Raw genomic sequence first — 17572 nt, forward strand, 5'->3', positions numbered from 1 at the left:
TCTTTCTTTCAATCGTTTAAATGTTCAATTCATACAGGTTACACACCCTTAAAACGAATGGTAGGCTTACATAACATAGATACTAGACTCAGACAAACAGACTAATAGACGAAAGAAAAGAAAAACAAATTTAAAAAAATTCAGCCAATTCAAAGCAGATGGTTAGCCAACTTACAGATTGATTAGCTAGCATGCCGAGTGCCATAAAAGACTAAGGATTCTTTTATATCTGTTCAATTCAGGTGAGGTAGCGCGTAGATACATTGTAGGGGACTAAGCTTAATAGGACAATGGATAATACATTAAATTCACATAGGTGCCTACATGCTGCTTACACCTTACATATTGTACATCTGAACAGTCTATGTCATGTGTGTCCCTAATAATACAGAGTACTTTGTAATTTATGTAAAATCTTTAACTGAATTTCCTGGGATTTGTAATTGTTAAATATTCTTTATGATTGTTTTCCATTAGTGAGCAATTGCAGTTTTAAGGTCCTGTTCCAAGAATGCCTGCTGCTGAGAGTAATGATATTAACAGTTCATGGTAAATGTAGCAAATGTCTTTCCTCTAGCAGGCAGAGCTCGTGAATGAGTACCTTAATCTGCTCTGGTCCATACCCTTGCTTTTATTGGGCTACTGAGTTTACAAAATTTAGAATTTGTAAGATTCTGAAAAAGTGTATCTTAGGAAGCCCATATTATTCCTGAAGTTGGTTAAATGATTTCATAGTACTGCCATTAAAAATTATGTATCTTCTGAATTCTAAATGTGTTCCACTCTTTAATCTTGGGGTCAACTCAGGAAGAGATGAAGTTAGGGTTATCAACAATCGGTGCATTCACAGAGTATTAACTTGTGATAGAAAAAGTTTTCTTTAAACTATGTACTAAGAGTGTTACTTGACAATGAAGTTGTTCCTAATACCTGGTGATTGTTTAACAGTATTTAAGAATGGTGCACGTGATTGGTAGATTGATTTTGGTACTGCAACACCCCCATTTGCCATTTGAAAGCTGGCCAGGTCCAGGGAGTGACATCATCACTAGCTTTGTTTATCTCTGAAAATGTGATTGACTTATTGAAAGCTTGTCCATGTATTTGTTCTCTTACTTGTTATTACACGTTATTATTTATTACACTCTAATGTAATGTATGTCGGTAACACTTTACTTGAAGGTATCAACATAATCGTGACATGACACTGTCATAACTATGACATGACACTGTCATGAACGTGTCATAAACGTTATAAACAAGTCATAAACGTTTATGACTTCTGTTATTAAGTGTCATTCGGTTTTTGTCGTGACAAGCTGACATTGTTTGGGTTGTCTTGATTATGACAAGTTGACATTAATCAAAGTGACATTACCAGAAGCTGTCTTGGTCATGACAAGTTGACATTAAATTAGTTTGGGATGTCTTTGTAATGACAACTTGACATTAACCAGGCTGACATTACCAGAAGATATATTTATCATGACAACTTGACATTTAATTTCTTTAGAGTCTTATTAAGACAACTTGACATTAAACAGGATGACATTATGTCAAGGTTGTCATGACTGGTAATGCCATCCTGGTTAATGTCAACTTGTCACGATCAAGACAACTTCTGGTAATGTCACTTTGATTAATGACAAGTTGTCATAATCAAGACAACCCAAACAATGTCAACTTGTCATGACAAAAACTGAATGACACTTAATGACAGAAGTCATAAGTGGCATTGTTCATTGATGTAGTGTAGTATATCGATACAGTATAGAATCTATATGTGACACCTATGTATTTAATATCTATCTATTCTATCTCTATTTGGCTCCTGCGATGGGTAGGGGGGTATCCCATCCCTGTGCGTTGAGCCGACCAGATGAACCAGTTGTTTCCAGAGCTGACGGTCTTGTGCCAGCTGCTCCGCATCTTCCACCGCAACTCCATGTTGTTGGAGGTCGCCCGCAAGGACGCCAAGCCATCGGGTGCGGGGTTTACCTCATGGTTGTCTCCAGCCTGCTGCCCTCGGATCAAATTGGAGAATGGCTCTCGTCGGATGGTCAGAAGGAAGGCGGAGGACATGGCGTGCGGGCTCTAAGCACTTGATTGGAAACCCGCTGGGGCCACCTGATGTTTTCGAGAGTTCTGAGAGCCCTGCTATGAAAGCCATCTAATCTCGCAGCCAGTGTTTTATTTAAGGTCCAAGTCTCTGAACCATAAAGCAGGATGGAGAGTACTGCTGAGTTGTAAATCCGGAGCTTCGTCTTGCGTGAGATGGTCTGGTGTCACCAGAGTGATTTCCAGAGAGACTGCAGGGCTGACGCAGCCAGGGCTCTTCTGTGGGTGATCTCTGGTTTTAGGTTATCTGTCACTATGGATCCCAGATACACAAAGTTCTTGACAGGCTCTACAATGTCATTACCAAGCAGCATGGAAGGTGGAGGTGGTCTGTTGTCGACATACATGAACTTGGTTTTCGTCCAGCTCACCTGGAGGCCAAGCTTCTCCGCCTCTTCACTGTATATGGTCAGAGCGTCTCTCAGCTGGCTGTAGGACGTGCTAAGCAAGATGGTGTCGTCAGCGTACTCCAGGTCAGTCAGGTGGTAACTGCCGAGGGACAGTCTGGGGACCCGCTCACAAACCCTGGACATCAGATGATCAATGATGCAGTTGAAGACATCACGAGCAGCAACACAGCCCTGGCGAACGCCACTGGATATGGAAAACCAGTCTGAGTCTCTGCCGTTGATGCGGACACAGCTCTGAGCCTTGCTATAAAGCAGCTTGATCAGGGCAACGATCTTGGGTGGTGCTCCAAGGGCATGTAGGATACTCCACAGTAAAGTGTGGCAGACGGTGTCAAAAGCAGCCTTCAGATCTATGAACCCGATGTAAAGATGGCGATCTTTACGGAATTCATAGGTCTTCTCTATCAGCAAGCGAATGGCGGAGATTTGGTCTGTTGTAGATCGGTTAGGCATGAAGCCAGCCTGCTGGGGACGGCGGCTGCTTCTGATGACTGTAAGAGCACGAGTGAGCAAGATCCTGGTAAAGAGCTTGCCAGGGATGGATAGAAGGATAATGCCTCTGTGGTTGCCGCAGACTAGCCTGTCACCCTTACGTTTCCAGAAGGGCAAGATGACTCCTCTGGTCCAGTCGCTGGGAATCCTCTCTGTCTCCCACACCTTATTGAATATGTGGGTAAGCCACTCGACGATGCTTTCAGCGCCTGATTTCAGCATCTCAGCGGTTATTGCACAGATGCCGGGAGCTTTCCTGTTGTTAAGTTTTCCCAGAGCGGCTCTGACTTCCTCGGGTGAGACAGGGTCTGTACTACCACACTAGGGGCTGCAGCGTTAGCGACCGATGAGATGGCGGGATCAGCCGGGAAGGTACCGTGCTGCAGAAGGAGGCTCAAGTGCTCTTTCCAGGGTTCGAGGCAGTTTGCTTCAGTTGCTATAAGGTTGCCATCAGAATCTTTCACCAGGGCTGTCTTGATGCGGGGGGCATTACGGGCTTGGCGCAGCAGACTGAAGACACGGCTCATGTTGTTATTTAATATGTGATATGAATTTTCTGTAAACTGCTTTGGCAACATGTTTTTTTGTTTTGTTCATGCCAAGAGAGAGAGAGGAGAGAGGGAGAGAGAGAGAGCGAGAGAGAGAGAGGAGAGAGAGAGAGAGGAGGAGAGAGAGAGAGAGAGAGAGAGAGAGAGAGAGAGAGAGAGAGAGCGAGGAGAGAGAGAGAGAGAGAGAGAGAGAGAGAGAGAGAGAGAGAGAGAGAGAGAGAGAGAGCGAGAGAGAGAGAGAGAGAGAGAGAGAGAGAGAGAGAGAGAGAGAGAGAGAGAGAGAGAGAGAGAGATGAAAGAGCCTGTGTGATGCAGTTACACCTTCAGGTCACTGAAGGATGTGTCTGTGCACTGTGTCTGCTGCATGCTGGGTCGCCTACTTCTAAAATATGTCATGAAAAGTGAGTACAATATGTTTCTTACAAAATTATTGTCATACAGTGAGGATTAATGAGAGATAAACACAGTAGGCTTTGTGTATTCCTGTAGGCTACATGCCAGTAATGAATCACATCAAATGTATCTTTAATCTTTACTTTATTTAGAAGCACAGCTGTGGCTGTGGCTATATTGACTCCATGTATCAGATGGACTGAATTGAAGTTTCTTAAATGTAAATAATTAGTTTAATTTGACTCGTTCAATTTGATATAATACTACATTACTCCCTATTTGCATTCTTTGAACCCCCTATAACTGATTACTGTAAAAATAATTTGTTAAACTATAACAAATAGTTTAAAAATGTGGATAAAATTCTTCAGCTGAAGAGAGCCGAAATGGATGTGTCCCTTTGAAAATAAAAATAAAACTGTCAAGATGTCACGTAAGGTATATTACTTGAAGCCATGAATTATTAATGAATAGCAAAATCAAGATCTCACATTATCATGTAGCTGTCAGAATATCCCCGTGCTGCCTTTCATCTACATTATAAATGTTTCCAAAATGGTGATTAATAATAGATTAACTTCTCTGCACTTTCCAAGATGCCCACTCATCACGAACAGCTGAAACCTCAGCTACAGATCTGACTCTGAATCTGTGATCTCCATAGAGAATGATGATGTTTCTTTTTACATTAAATAATTAAGTAAGTAAATTTAGGAAGAGAAAATATGTCAAATTAAAGCATTACAGTTAATGTTATAGTGAATTTAAATGATAGTTTTGAGTTAGAGAAATCACATTTTCTCTCAGATTACCAGTTCCAGTTTCACTATTCTAGTTTCTCCTGTCCTTCCTTCAATAGTCCTGGTTGGTTGTCTTTCATTTTCTTAAGAAACTGAAGCAGGTGATTTAAGTGGATGCCACAATGGATGTCAAACTGGATTCGACAGATATGAATGAAAAGATGGGTGATGGAAGTGAAGGCAAATCAAAGTTCCATGACTCACTAACTATTGCCTCAAAGCTGCCCATCATACCTGACAACTCTATCGCAGGTCCAACAGGTATGTTTAGGGAACAGGGTATATTGTAATCAATATGTAAGTAATCAATTAAAGTACCTTAGAAAAAAAGTTGAACTTTCTTTGTTACAGGATCTTTGACTGAAGTCACCAGTTTTTCAGAGCAGATCTCCACCGAGGACACAGAATTATCTTCAACTGTGAATGTATTCCCCAAAGTAATAGGTACCTTAATCTATGAACTCAATTAATATCAAGTTCCTCTAAAAGCAGTTTTCATGAAGATGTGTTTTTTTTTATGTCTGGTGCAGAAATCAACCTGCCTGATAACCTAAAAGGTGGAGTGACCAGAGCAGTATCCATCTGTGGGCCATGCTCTGTGGAGCAAGAGCAGCCAAAGCCTCTATGTGCCCTGCTGCCTTCCTCTATGGAGGCCTGCACAGTCTATGAAGTGAGTCAGTCAATCACATCAATCAGCAGGAGTCAAGAAAGCCTCAAAATCACTACTGTCCGCACTGAGCCAGATGGTGATGGTAAGGACATATAACTGTTGTGTATTCCTTCTTGAACTCCATTTTACTCCACTGTAATTTCCCATTTTTGGGATCAATAAAAATATATTAATCTATCTATTTTTATTACATGTTTTTTCCTCAAATTGAAGCGTTCTTCTCTCACCTTGCCTTTTTTCGTTTTCTACCTTTCTTTCCCCAAGACCTTTGTGCTGCAATCCTTTTGGCCTGCCTCTTCTGTCATCCATTGGACTGTTTATTGGCCATGATGAGAGGATGTAACGAGTGTGTTTGGTCGCTATGCTCATCCCTGTGCGGCTGCGAGCTCCGCACCCTGCAGCCTCTCTTGGACATCACCCACCACTGTGACCTCTGTGGGTGTCTGGGTGTTCGCTGCTTCCTGTGCGACTGTCCTGCCTGCGACATCTGCCTTCAGGCTACAGAGTGCCTGGACCTCGCTCTGGAATTCTCTCAAATGCTTTACCACTAATGCTGACTGTCAGCAAATAACCACATCCAGACATAAACCAATGGGAATCATTTATTTGTTAAAATCTTCCAAAAGCCAACTTATAGGGGCAAGACCATAGACTGTAACAGTCTATGGGCAAGACACAAATTCTACCTGTTTATGGTTAACAATGTCAATGTTAGCACTCAAATATGTCATGGTAAGACATGGTTAATATCATGGAGAGTGATTAAGTATGAATGGAAACAGCTGACCATACAGTGCTGCTCATGAGTATAGGAACCCATGCTAAAGTTGACTAAAAAGAGGAATAAAAAAATCATCTTTTGGAAATTGATCTTAATGCCTTAATTGAAAAAATTAGGGGAAAAAAAAGAAAAGAGATTGGCATGGGGTACTTTCCATAAAATCATCTCTCACTGCAAATCAAACCAGCTATTAGGCTAACTGAAATAAAACAATGCCAATCTCTAGGTATGGTGTATGTGATGATGTGGGGCTATTTTAATTCCAAAGGCCAAGGGAACTTTATCAGGATGCATAGTATCCTGGATCAATGAAATAACTGGCCTTTAAAAATAAAAATCTGCCTGCCTCTATGGGAATTTAACATAGGGGTGTACTGACTTATGCCCCCTGTATTATAAGGAAGAACATTTATTTATTTACAATACATTATTCATTCACAATGAAAATTGAAGTCCTTAAAGGTTGGATTTTTCCTAATTTTTTTAATTAAGGCATTACGATCAATTTCGAAAAGATAATTTTTTTATTCCTCTTTTTAGTCAACTTCAGCATGGGTTCTTATACTCATGAGCAGCACTGTAGGTACTTAACCTTATGGGACTGGGAGCAATGCAAATAGCACTGAGCTATGGAGTAGAGCAGCTTTTAGCTCAAAAACAAAGTACGTACATGTAAGCTCTGAATGACCTGGACACCTTAAAATCACTGTAACCACCAAATGTTTTGATGTTTAAATGGTATGTATATCAATAATTTAGGAGGTTGTGTTGGAAGTAAAACAAAAACAACTACACTTATGCCAGAACTTTTTTTTTTAACACACATTCATTAACATAAGGTTGCATTGAGCATCTGACAAATTAAATGCCTTTCTAAACTCTGTGGCTATTTTATTGAATAATAATTGCATTGCAGGTTTCACACAACAAACAGTTATACGTTATCATTACAGACATGAGGCTAGTGGTTGGTTTAAAAGAAGGCCAAAGCCCTCTGAGTTCATACTACAATGTCTAGCAAGAATGCATTATTAGATATATTACTTTTGATCGTCAAAGAAGAAGAAGCCACAATCTTGGTAGAACATGCTAACCAGTAAAATCACTCAGTGACCGCCAAGGTTAACAGGGACAAACAATCACTGACAACATAGAGATTAGTCAGGAGAAACTACTTCTCAAACTATTATTCAGGTATCAAAAAACTAATGCAATGAACTACAGTACTATAGTAAAAAGTTAAAATTGTTCTGCATTTCTCATACTGCCTTACATTTCCACTGACAGTGTGAATATATTCAAAAATAAAATGCTTACTTGTAATTTGTAGCTACTCTGGCAGAAGTCCTGCTTTGGCTAACTAGCTGCAGCAGCAAGTGATTTTCCATTGCTTTTAAGGTTCATTACAAATACATGTAACCTGGGCATTAGCTGTCCACTGTGTTCTGTGATAGTAATAAAAACAGACAAAAGCTCTCATAAAATGCATAGACTAGCCATAAAATAAGGTGCAATAATATTGCTCAAAATAAAATATTCTTATATACAATATGCAGTAAATATTTAACAATGTGCCAATTCCCCTAACAAAGATCCCTTCTGTAGCTGCTGGTGAAACAACCCAACATTGATGAGCATGCGACTGCTATTATTAAACCCTGATTCCAGTCAGTTAAAAAACACACACACCAAAAAAAAAAAAAATTATATATATATATATATATATATATATATATATATATATATATATATATATATATATATATATATATATATATATATATACATATAGTATGTTGGCATCTCTTAATCAGTTTGTTATGCCAGCGTTGTTGTGAAAAATAAACCTCACAGCTCTCTTCTCTATAAATGAGCACATAATAAATTCAAGCAAACTTTATATCCCTCTTAAATCTCTAAAGAAAATCTTTAAAACTATTTAATAATGTATTATCTCCTAATGCCATGCCCGTATTATACAACATTCCATTTGAATAAAATTGCATTTATAAACCCAGACATGATCATCTGACCAGCTTCAAACAGGAACAATAATAATTATGTCTGTATGGCAAAAAAAATCAAGAAGAACATACTTTCTCCAACATGTATATTAGTTTTCTTAATGTTAGCTATTTTTGCTTTTTTTTATTTCAATTCTACAGTCCTATAAATATTATTTAAGGATAGACTGCACTTCCTGACATTCTGGTCCTTACAGACAGTCCCTGACCGCCAAACAGAACTCATCACAAGTCCTCGTCCATTTCAAGGCTGCTCCTGCGACTGCTGGTTTTAGAGGCACCTGGTGACAAAGGAGAAAACAGCGGCTCCCCCACCCTCTCTGGAGACAGGGTGCACCCATCGTCCATTAGAATGTCTCCCAAGCCCACGTCAGGGTAGAGGGCCGAGGCAGAGGTGTCGTCTAGCTCGGCAAAGCTCAGGCTGCCCAGGTCCAGGGGGCTGCTGATGGTGACTCCCGCAGGAGAGTCCGAGGAGGGCGGGGACAGGAAGGAGGCTGGCAGAGGCTGTCCAATGCCTGCCACGCCCAGATTTAGGAGGTTTTGGGAGGAGACTCCTGGCAAAGACGGGCCGCTATGTGGGACCTGCTGCTGATGCAGCAGAGAGGGATCAGAGCTCAGGCCGTGGAGACGTGCCTGCATTTCCAGTTCCTGAAAAGAACCGCAGCACATTTACATTCAGATGCCATGTTCTGGAATGACTGAAAATTAGGGTTGGGTACCAAACTAGGTACTTTTTTGGTTATTGACAGAATTACATCGGAACTACCGATTCACATTAAATCAAATAAAATTATGGTAGCAGGGAGCGCTTAAGTGGGAGCTTATCTGTCCTCTCTGCATGTTGACAGAGAGTGGGGCTCAGCTCTGACACATGCGCAGAGGTGCAGTACTCACAAAGTGAAACTACGTTGCCTTGGCAGTTTGAACCACAGCAATGCCGATAAAGCTGTTGCAAGTGTGGTTACAGTTTTCAAAACTCCACATAAACACCGTTCGCTGCAATATAATATTATGGCGAGGCGAAAGTGGTCGCGGTGCAGTTACACTTCCTCTGAGACAGGCAGGCATAACAGTGTTCTCTATGCCCTGGTGACTGACTAACAGGCTGGAGGTTGCAAGGCAACTCTATTTCTAAAGCACATTTCAGCAACAAGGCAATTCAAAAGTGCTTTACACAAAACATTAAGCATACCTGCAAACTCAAAAGGGCTGAAAAAGGTGACACATCATTCGGAGGCATTTAAGTGGCATCTAAATAAGGCACCGAAATCCGATTTGCTATTCAGTCCGGTAGATAACGGTCGTTAAGGTATCGGTGCTGTATTAGCACCAGATCTCGGACCCCCCCCCCTCCCCCCCAAATAAAAACTCTTCGGATCTACACGATTCACGTGGATGACATTTTCCCATTCAAAGCGGCGATTTTTGCCGAAAAGCGACAAGTTTGCAGGTATGTTAAAGAGCAGTTTAAAGAGATAGAAAATAAAAACCGACTAAAATAGAGAGAAATGTAAAGTACAAGAATAAAAGTTACAGCGCAGTGCAAAAAATGAATAATTATTTGATTTGATAGGTTGTAGGGATGGGTTTGGGAGGGGAGAGGGAGGGGTTTTATTTTGTGTGGAGTGTAAAATGTTCTAAATAAATAAAATGTTCTAAGTGAATAGGATAAGTCTTTTTGGAATTAGTTTCACTGAAGCAGTTTTTTTTTTTTGTGGGGGAGCCTCTAGCTCACCCAGTAAGAGCGTTCGTCCCATGAGTCCTGCAGCGGTGCAGGTTCGAATCCGACCTGCTGCCCTTTGCTGCGTGTCAACCCCCATCTCTTTCCCCCTTTCATGTCTATCCACTGTCACTATATAATAAAGGGAAAAAGCCCCCAAAAAATAACCTTAAAAACAAAAAAAAGTGTTTTGTTATTACAGAAGGAAAGTAAGTTATTGGTAGAATGTGAATGGTAACCAACCCTACTGGAAATGTTATTATGTAATAACACCCAGGAGCTGCTAAGTAAAGTAATTTCCCTACAATAAACAATACCTTAAAAATTACATTTTAGCTTTGATACCTAAATAAGATTACCAGATTTAACCTGCACAAAGCAAATTTGAACTTTGGTGATCCCAAGTGGCAGTGAGGGAATAACCAAGTTGAGAATTAATGAAAGTAAATTGCACATTTTGGACTGAAACATCACCTTATTTGTGGCTGATTGTTAAGCTTTACTGTCTTAACACTAATGCAAATCTTGCCTAGTGTGCATACAAAGTGGTTTTGTTTACATTTATGTTCTTTTCTTATTATACAATTTAAAAAATGAACAAACTGTTTTCATTGGCTAGCAGTCGTCTTTTTATTTCTCTTACATTGGCACACCGCTACTTGGCTCTCGTTTAATAAGAAATAGTTTTTTGGAGGAAAATGTCATATTAGTTTACTAACACAAAAGACAATTTGACCTCCAGGCATAGCTATCACCAGATGAGATGTTTCTAGTTTGTAGTTTCTACAAGTAAAAAAAAAAGTTAACTGCTAAATATTTTAGGATCAAAACTTGATAATAACTCAGCAAAACACATGTTAAACAGAATACAGATTCCCGGCACACATTTGCTTTATCATCTATGTAGTCTACAGAAATGTGTATCAACTAGTCCCGTGGTATGCATGTGCATCTTTGCAAAACAAGCAATTTGGGGACCCACTCATCACTGTGCAGTGCCACTACCGTGGTCTAAAAATCCACAATGTACCTTTAAGGTATATAGCAAACCACCACAACTAGTTAAGTGATACATACAGTTGTGTTCAAAATAATAGCAGTGTGTTTAAAAAAGTGAATAATGCTCAAAATCCTTAGAAGAGCTTTTTAATTCCATAATGTCAATGCATTGGGAACACTGCACATTCAATGCCACATCAAAACATGACCAAAATTGATCAAGTTTGTGTTATACCTTTACAGAATGTGAAGAAAAAGGAATATTAGGCTGTTCAAAAAAAAATAGCAGTATTTGCATTTTTCTTTACAAACTCAAACATTTACTGTATAAACTGAAAAATGTCTCAAGGGTTTGCTTTACTTTGAATCACTGCACTAATATTTAGTTGCATAACCATTATTTCTGAGAACTGCTTCACATCTGTGTTGCATGGATTCGACCAACTTCTCCATTCAATTCCAGCCCAGGACGATTGCACTACATTCCACAATTCCTCTGCATTACTGGGTTTTACCTCAGAAACAGCATTTTTGATGTCACCTATGGGATTGAGGTCTGGGGATTGGGCTGGCCACTCCATAACATCAATCTTGCACATCTGGAACCAAGACTTTTCTCGCTTACTGGTGTGTTTTGGGTCACTGTCTTGTTGAAATACCCATTTCAAAGGCATTTCCTCTTCAGCATAAGGCAACATGACCTCTTCAAGTATTTTGATGTATTGAAACTAATCCATGATCCCTGGTATGCGATAAATAGGCCAAACACCACAGTATGAAAAACATCCCCATAACATGATTTTTGCACCACCATGCTTTACTGTCTTCACAGTACTGTGGCTTCAATTCAGTGCATGGGGGTCGTCGGACAAACAGTCTGCGGCCCATAGACCCAAAAAGAACAATTTTGCTCTCATCAGTCCACAAAATTCCCCTTTGGCCAGTCAACGTGTCCTTTGGCAAATTTCAACCTCTTCAGTACATGTCTTTTTTTCAGCAATGGGACTTTGCGGGGGCTTCTAGCTGATAGCTTTGCTTCACATAGCCTTCTTCTGATCGTAACAGTACTCAAAGGTAACTTTAAGTCTTCTCTGATTTTCCTGGAGCTGATCATTGGTTGAGCCTTTGCCATTTTGGCTATTCTTCGATCCATTCGAATGGTAGTTGACCGTTTTTTCCCACGTCGTTCAGGCTTTGGATGCCATTTCAAGGCATTTGAAATCATTTTGGCTGAGCAGCCTATAGTTTCTTTGCACTTCTTTATATGTTTGCCCCTCTCCAATCAACTTTTTAATCAAAGTCCGCTGTCAAAGTCAGAGCAATGACTGGAACGACCCATTTTGCTGAGTATTTCAGTGTGAAATGCACTATAACCAGCATGCACATTTGCTTACTTCCTTCCTTAAATATGGGCCATAATTGACGCCTGTGTCTTCACAAAATCAATCACCTCACTAAGTGAACACAACACTGCTATTATTTTGAACATGCCCCTTTCAATTACAGATTAAATTACACAGAATGAGCAGCATGCATGTCATGACTGTTGAGTCTGTTGGTTTTCTATGACTCTACAACACTTACTAGTAAATTATTTGCCATGTAGAAATATCACTTATACCAAAAAAATTGATTTATGAGGTTAGTGATGTTGGACTGCTATTATTTTGAACACAACTGTATCTGCTGTATTCAAGTCTTGGATATGCCACCATCTAACACAGCTGACCAACAAATACTGACCTGGATGCGCAACATTAGACTGTGGTTTGCATGTTCCAGCTTTTTCTGACGCATCTCAATATCCTTGGCTCTTTGCTGCTCCTTCTGCAACTTCCTGATGTAGTCTACGGAAGCTTTCAGTATGGTGCCTTTATTCCAGCGCATCTCGCTGACATCATTGTGATATCAGTATACATATATTATAGAGGCAGTGAAGAAAGGAAACACAACAGAAACAGAAACAATATTGTTACTACACAACAGTTGCAAGGGCTCAATTCTAAAAAATATAAATACCATAATTTTTAATTCATCAAGTGATTAAGCAAAGGAAAATGAATATCCTTAAAAAATCTGACTGCGCTTACGGGTCACTTGACTTGGGTATCAAAGTACCCAGCTCCTTTATACGGTCGTTGATGTTGAATCTTCGCCTCCTCTCAACTGTAGACAAGCAAGGACGTCAGGGCAGAGAGGGACAGTGTCACACTTAAGTATACCTTCAACAATCAGTGATCACTAATCAAGCATTGTTTGATTTCATATAGTGTATATAAAAAGATGTATGACATAACAGCTCCCCAAAAGTGAAGCTAAAACATCTTGATCGCCCCCCCCGGTGGCTGGCTGCAGTATAGATCATAAACCCTGCCCCCTCAATGTTAGCTGATGGGACATAGACCCAACTTAAACTTAAACTACAAAGTACATGTCTAAACTATTTTCCCCAAGGTTGGTTTGTGTCATTTTAGGTAGTTCTTATAACGCTGATGTATGTTCATTAAAAGATAAAAAGAGCATATGGGTTGTCCTAGAGTTGAAACAGGCAAAAGAGCATGTTGTGGAATATTATGATTTTTAATCTGCATGGCAATACTGCATTCACATTCAACAAAGTTCTCAAAATGGTTGAAATAAAGCTTGACTTACTGAGATTATGGTTGTCTTTCTTCTGCCTTTCTTTCATAAGTGCTTTGGTATCTGCATCTGAAAGTCAAATTCATAGTGTTCCATACAATTAAATAGTATCAAACTTAAAAATAAAAAAATAAAGTGAAGAAGTCAAAAGTTTGTAAAAAAGTTAGTTACTGTACCAGTAATTTCCCTTTTAACTTTTGGAAGATCAGCAGGGCAGGAGTTGCTGACAGTGAAAGTAGGTGCTGCCATTCCAGGGCTGTGGTATATATCCAAAAGATTTCCTGGGAGCTACAGGAAATAAACATGTTATAATAAATGTCATAAATGGTCACTGATTACCATATGCCTAGAAGCAAATATGTAAAAATTAGGTCTTCTCCATCCCTGCTTAAAAGTTAAAAACACATTTCAAAATAGAATCAAATTGGGTTTCTGTGACATCAGATAAAAAAATTATACTACATTTTGCAGAGAGCAACCATACCACAACCAAAAGGCAGGTATTAAAATTAGATTTTAAAACTAAAATTTGAATCAACAGATGCTGTTGAAGGATAAAGCGCAAAATCCGTCTATTTATATTACATTCTTACATATTAAAGCTGAACAACACCTGCTGCTATTTCAAAAAAGCATTACCTTACTGTGCTTCTTTTTCTTTTCTTCCAAAAGCATCACCATAATCCTCATTTTATATTTGATTTTCAGCAAAGTCTTGGCAAGCTCTTTCTATCTCACAAATGAGTTGGTAACCTGGCAGCTACAATGTACCATTTTATGAGTACTATCCACTTGGTCTCCCTCCTCCTCTGTCTTCTATCATCGGATATCTTTACCCCGCCCAGGCAGTACTTTTGTGACGAATTGAAACTGAGTGTCAAAAGTATATATTTACTCCCACGACTTCAGAATTCCACACATGAAAGAGACCGTCCATTCACAGAAAAAACACTTTGGTTATAAAACGTTACTGGGCTTGACCTGAAGTCCAGTGTTATCCTGTCACTGTACTTCTAACGAAAATGTGTAAACTCTAAAGGAAACTTTAAAAAGAAAGTATTCATGGTTAAATAAGTATATTGTTCTTCATACCGTGCTAGGCAACTGAAGACCTGAGTCAATCAACGTAATGATGTCGTCATTAAAACTGGATTCAAGACTAATGATGTCGTCGATCACATCGTCAATCTAGATAAAGAGATGAGAGAAAACACCAGTAGTACTAAGTCAGTAAAGTCATTAGGGTTAAATCTGTCAGAGCAATCAATATGTATGTAGACAGTGTGCTTTGTAATCTAAAACAGTCTTAAGTATACTCTGTAAAAGCTGACACTAAACATTTAAACCAATTAAACTAAAGAGGCCTCATTTCAAAGAGTGTGTGTGTGCAAGAGAAGTGCTTGCAAGATTAAGGTGTAGGTGCAGTATTTAACATCTTATTGTGACAACAGGCCAACAAGGGTACGATGACAAAAGGTATGCATCAGCGTAGTGGGACCTTCGGACACATCATTGCAGAGCAAACAAAAAGTAATTAAGCTAGAAGTGAGCAGAAGGTTAGACATTTTCACTTCTCCAAAATTGCACTGTAAGTTTGCAGAAAGGCAACTATTGACAAGGTTGTGCAATCTGCTGTACCAGCAAACCAAACGTACACACAAGAAGTTAAACCACTAGTATCAAAGCAAGAATTTCCCATACTTCCTCCTTGTTGGATCCAATGTTAAGCAGAGCCATAGGACTGTTAGGGACACTGCTGGCAGTAGGAGCAACTTCAGGGGCAGAACTGGACTGCGGCACAGGGGACACACCCATGGTCTGAGTAGTCGCATTGTTGCCCAGAGTGGTGGAGAGGTACTGCTTCACCTGTTGCCTCTGTGCCTGCTGGATGTGATACCTGGTGGGGTTCTCCAAGTGGGTCTGCACCTGATCATTTGAAGAGTTATTAAAGGCTAATGATCTGACATAATCAGACTTCACTACATAAAGAACACAAGTGATGAGCATACAAACAGGACACTCTTACTTTCAGCACCTCCACAGGCACCTGTGCTGGAGGGGGACGGGCAGCATTTGGGGGCAGTGTGACAGAAATGGCTGGAGTGGAGTCAGAGGCCCGAAGCTGAGAGGCAGAGGCCTGCTGCTGGGCCTCACGTCTCTCCTGCTCCTGGGCTTGTTCTCGCATCAGCTGCTGCCGCAGCAACACACGTGACGACATGGCTGAAGAGAGCGATCCAGATCTAGGGATGGAGCAGGAAAACAAACCGAACAAATGAGCATTATAGATAGGTAATACCAGTATTTCAAAGTATGCAACATGTTTGTGTTATTACACAGTGTAATCCGTAAAATCATCCACTACAGTATTCTAGTGAAGATGCTTTGGAGGCCAGTCCAGATGTTACTCCCACCATTGGTATTTACAACATCATTTCCAATGGAAAAGTTGTATTTTCATTAAATAATTTATGAAAATAAATTGTATAGCATTAGCAATGAAGGCTTATGATATAACCTGGACATATCAATACTTTTTTTCATGTTTGAACCAAACCATTATTTCTCTATTCTCTGCCAACCTGCACAATCAAGGAATCTTGCTCAACACCACCAATCAGCTAGTGCTGATGCTTAATCAGGTGCTGACAAATTATACTGTCTTTGTCAATAAAAAATGATCACATCAAAAAAAAGAAGTAGGCCAACTCTGAGGTACTCAATGACAAAACTATCTTTTGAGTTCCAATCCAGTTTGTCTCATTTGGTATCTTTAATGTTTGAAGATAGGCCTACTTTTGAACTCTATACCTGTACAGTACATAATACAGTTTTACCTCTTTGTATTCCAAAACCTTCTTCTGCAATAGTGTGGACTCATAAAGACCTTACACACAAACCAGCCTATACACCTGATACAGACATGTCACCCTCTCCGAGTAAAATTAATGAATGCATCGACTACGTTTCCAAACCAAATGCAGGCACACAATTCAAAAGGCATCAGTTGTGTACATGTCTGCAGAGTGCAAAACGGGCTGTCAGTATTGCTTCATCCTGTGTCAGTTAGCTTAGCTAACGGTATGTGAAAAAGGTTGACATTGCGATCAGTGGTCGTTGTCTGACAACATATCATAGAAAGGCTTAATTAACGTTACTTTATGTTATGTCAAGTATCAAGTTTAGATCTAGCTAGACAAGCAAAATGCACCAAATTGTTAGCTAGCTTACTTATTGTGGTTTTCATAATCTCTATTTTTGGTGAGCTCTAATCTCGCGTCATGACAGCAGAGTTCAGTTAAAAACTCAGTGCTGCTGACGGGCCCACGTCCACTAACGTTAACGTTAAAGCTAGCTAGTATTTACATCATCAACGCTTTACAGTGACTTCTCAATTGGCCTAGCTATCTACTTAATAGTCGCCAACTTGAAAGAGGTTCGTTATTTTTGTTAAAGACAGTAGGGTATCCATAGACTGTATCAGCGGCGCCTTAGCTTAAGACAGTCACGGTAGTGACAAGTAAATGTAGGAAGTTGCCGTTTAGCCAAGCTAGCTAGCTAGAGTCAGCACCATGGTTAGCATCCGTTAGTTGTCCAAAAAGCTATTGCTATCCAACTGGATAATTTATTTGAGACAGATAAAAAGAAACGTACTGTGGCAATATATTTGTTTATCGTAATCACAGCCATAAACCTCCGAAGTCCTCCGGTTTCTTTGCCATCTTTAAATTCGGTGAATACAAGCCCTTAAACAGTCGCTAGCCACGGCACTAAACAGTGTTGTTTATCTTGGGCCGATGGACTGAGGTCATCTGACGCAGGTTACCCGGAACATGTTGACTGCTGTGAGGTTACATTTTCAAAACTGTCAGCATACCAGAAGTAAAAGATAAAACTAGTATTCAAATGCAAACCAGTGTAATTGTGATGCATAAAAAAGTAATGAATGTCTTTATTTGATCTCAAGTTAAAGTGCAATG

General features: G+C 39.8%; 2 protein-coding genes across 4 annotated transcripts; one reads left to right on the top strand and one right to left on the bottom strand.

Moving 5' to 3' along the window:
• The first annotated feature begins 3885 nt into the window (after positions 1 to 3885).
• Positions 3886 to 6326, top strand: si:dkey-245f22.3 (uncharacterized protein LOC492819 homolog). 2 transcript variants are annotated; one of them, XM_039797955.1, is made up of 6 exons: positions 3886 to 3969; positions 4558 to 4661; positions 4851 to 5022; positions 5113 to 5205; positions 5292 to 5513; positions 5696 to 6326. In XM_039797955.1, the coding sequence occupies exons 3-6, from the start codon at positions 4884 to 4886 to the stop codon at positions 5980 to 5982; spliced, it is 741 nt and encodes a 246-aa protein (XP_039653889.1). In that variant the 5' UTR covers positions 3886 to 3969; positions 4558 to 4661; positions 4851 to 4883; the 3' UTR covers positions 5983 to 6326. The 2 variants fall into 2 exon arrangements, with proteins under 2 accessions (XP_039653889.1, XP_039653891.1); XM_039797957.1 differs by lacking the exon at positions 4558 to 4661.
• A 2037-nt stretch (positions 6327 to 8363) lies between these two features.
• tfe3b (transcription factor binding to IGHM enhancer 3b) lies at positions 8364 to 17423 on the bottom strand. Of its 2 annotated transcripts, none has more exons than XM_039797960.1 (9): positions 17247 to 17423; positions 15622 to 15835; positions 15297 to 15521; positions 14688 to 14783; positions 13772 to 13883; positions 13608 to 13664; positions 13046 to 13121; positions 12699 to 12846; positions 8364 to 8884 (listed from the first exon to the last, which is right to left on the bottom strand). In XM_039797960.1, the coding sequence occupies exons 2-9, from the start codon at positions 15811 to 15813 to the stop codon at positions 8462 to 8464; spliced, it is 1329 nt and encodes a 442-aa protein (XP_039653894.1). In that variant the 5' UTR covers positions 15814 to 15835; positions 17247 to 17423; the 3' UTR covers positions 8364 to 8461. The 2 variants fall into 2 exon arrangements, with proteins under 2 accessions (XP_039653894.1, XP_039653893.1); XM_039797959.1 differs by having other exon boundaries at positions 12699 to 12864; positions 17247 to 17422.
• Between the last annotated feature and the right edge of the window lie 149 nt (positions 17424 to 17572).

Source organism: Perca fluviatilis, chromosome 4 (genome assembly GCF_010015445.1).
Source record: "Perca fluviatilis chromosome 4, GENO_Pfluv_1.0, whole genome shotgun sequence".
NCBI lineage: Eukaryota > Metazoa > Chordata > Actinopteri > Perciformes > Percidae > Perca > Perca fluviatilis.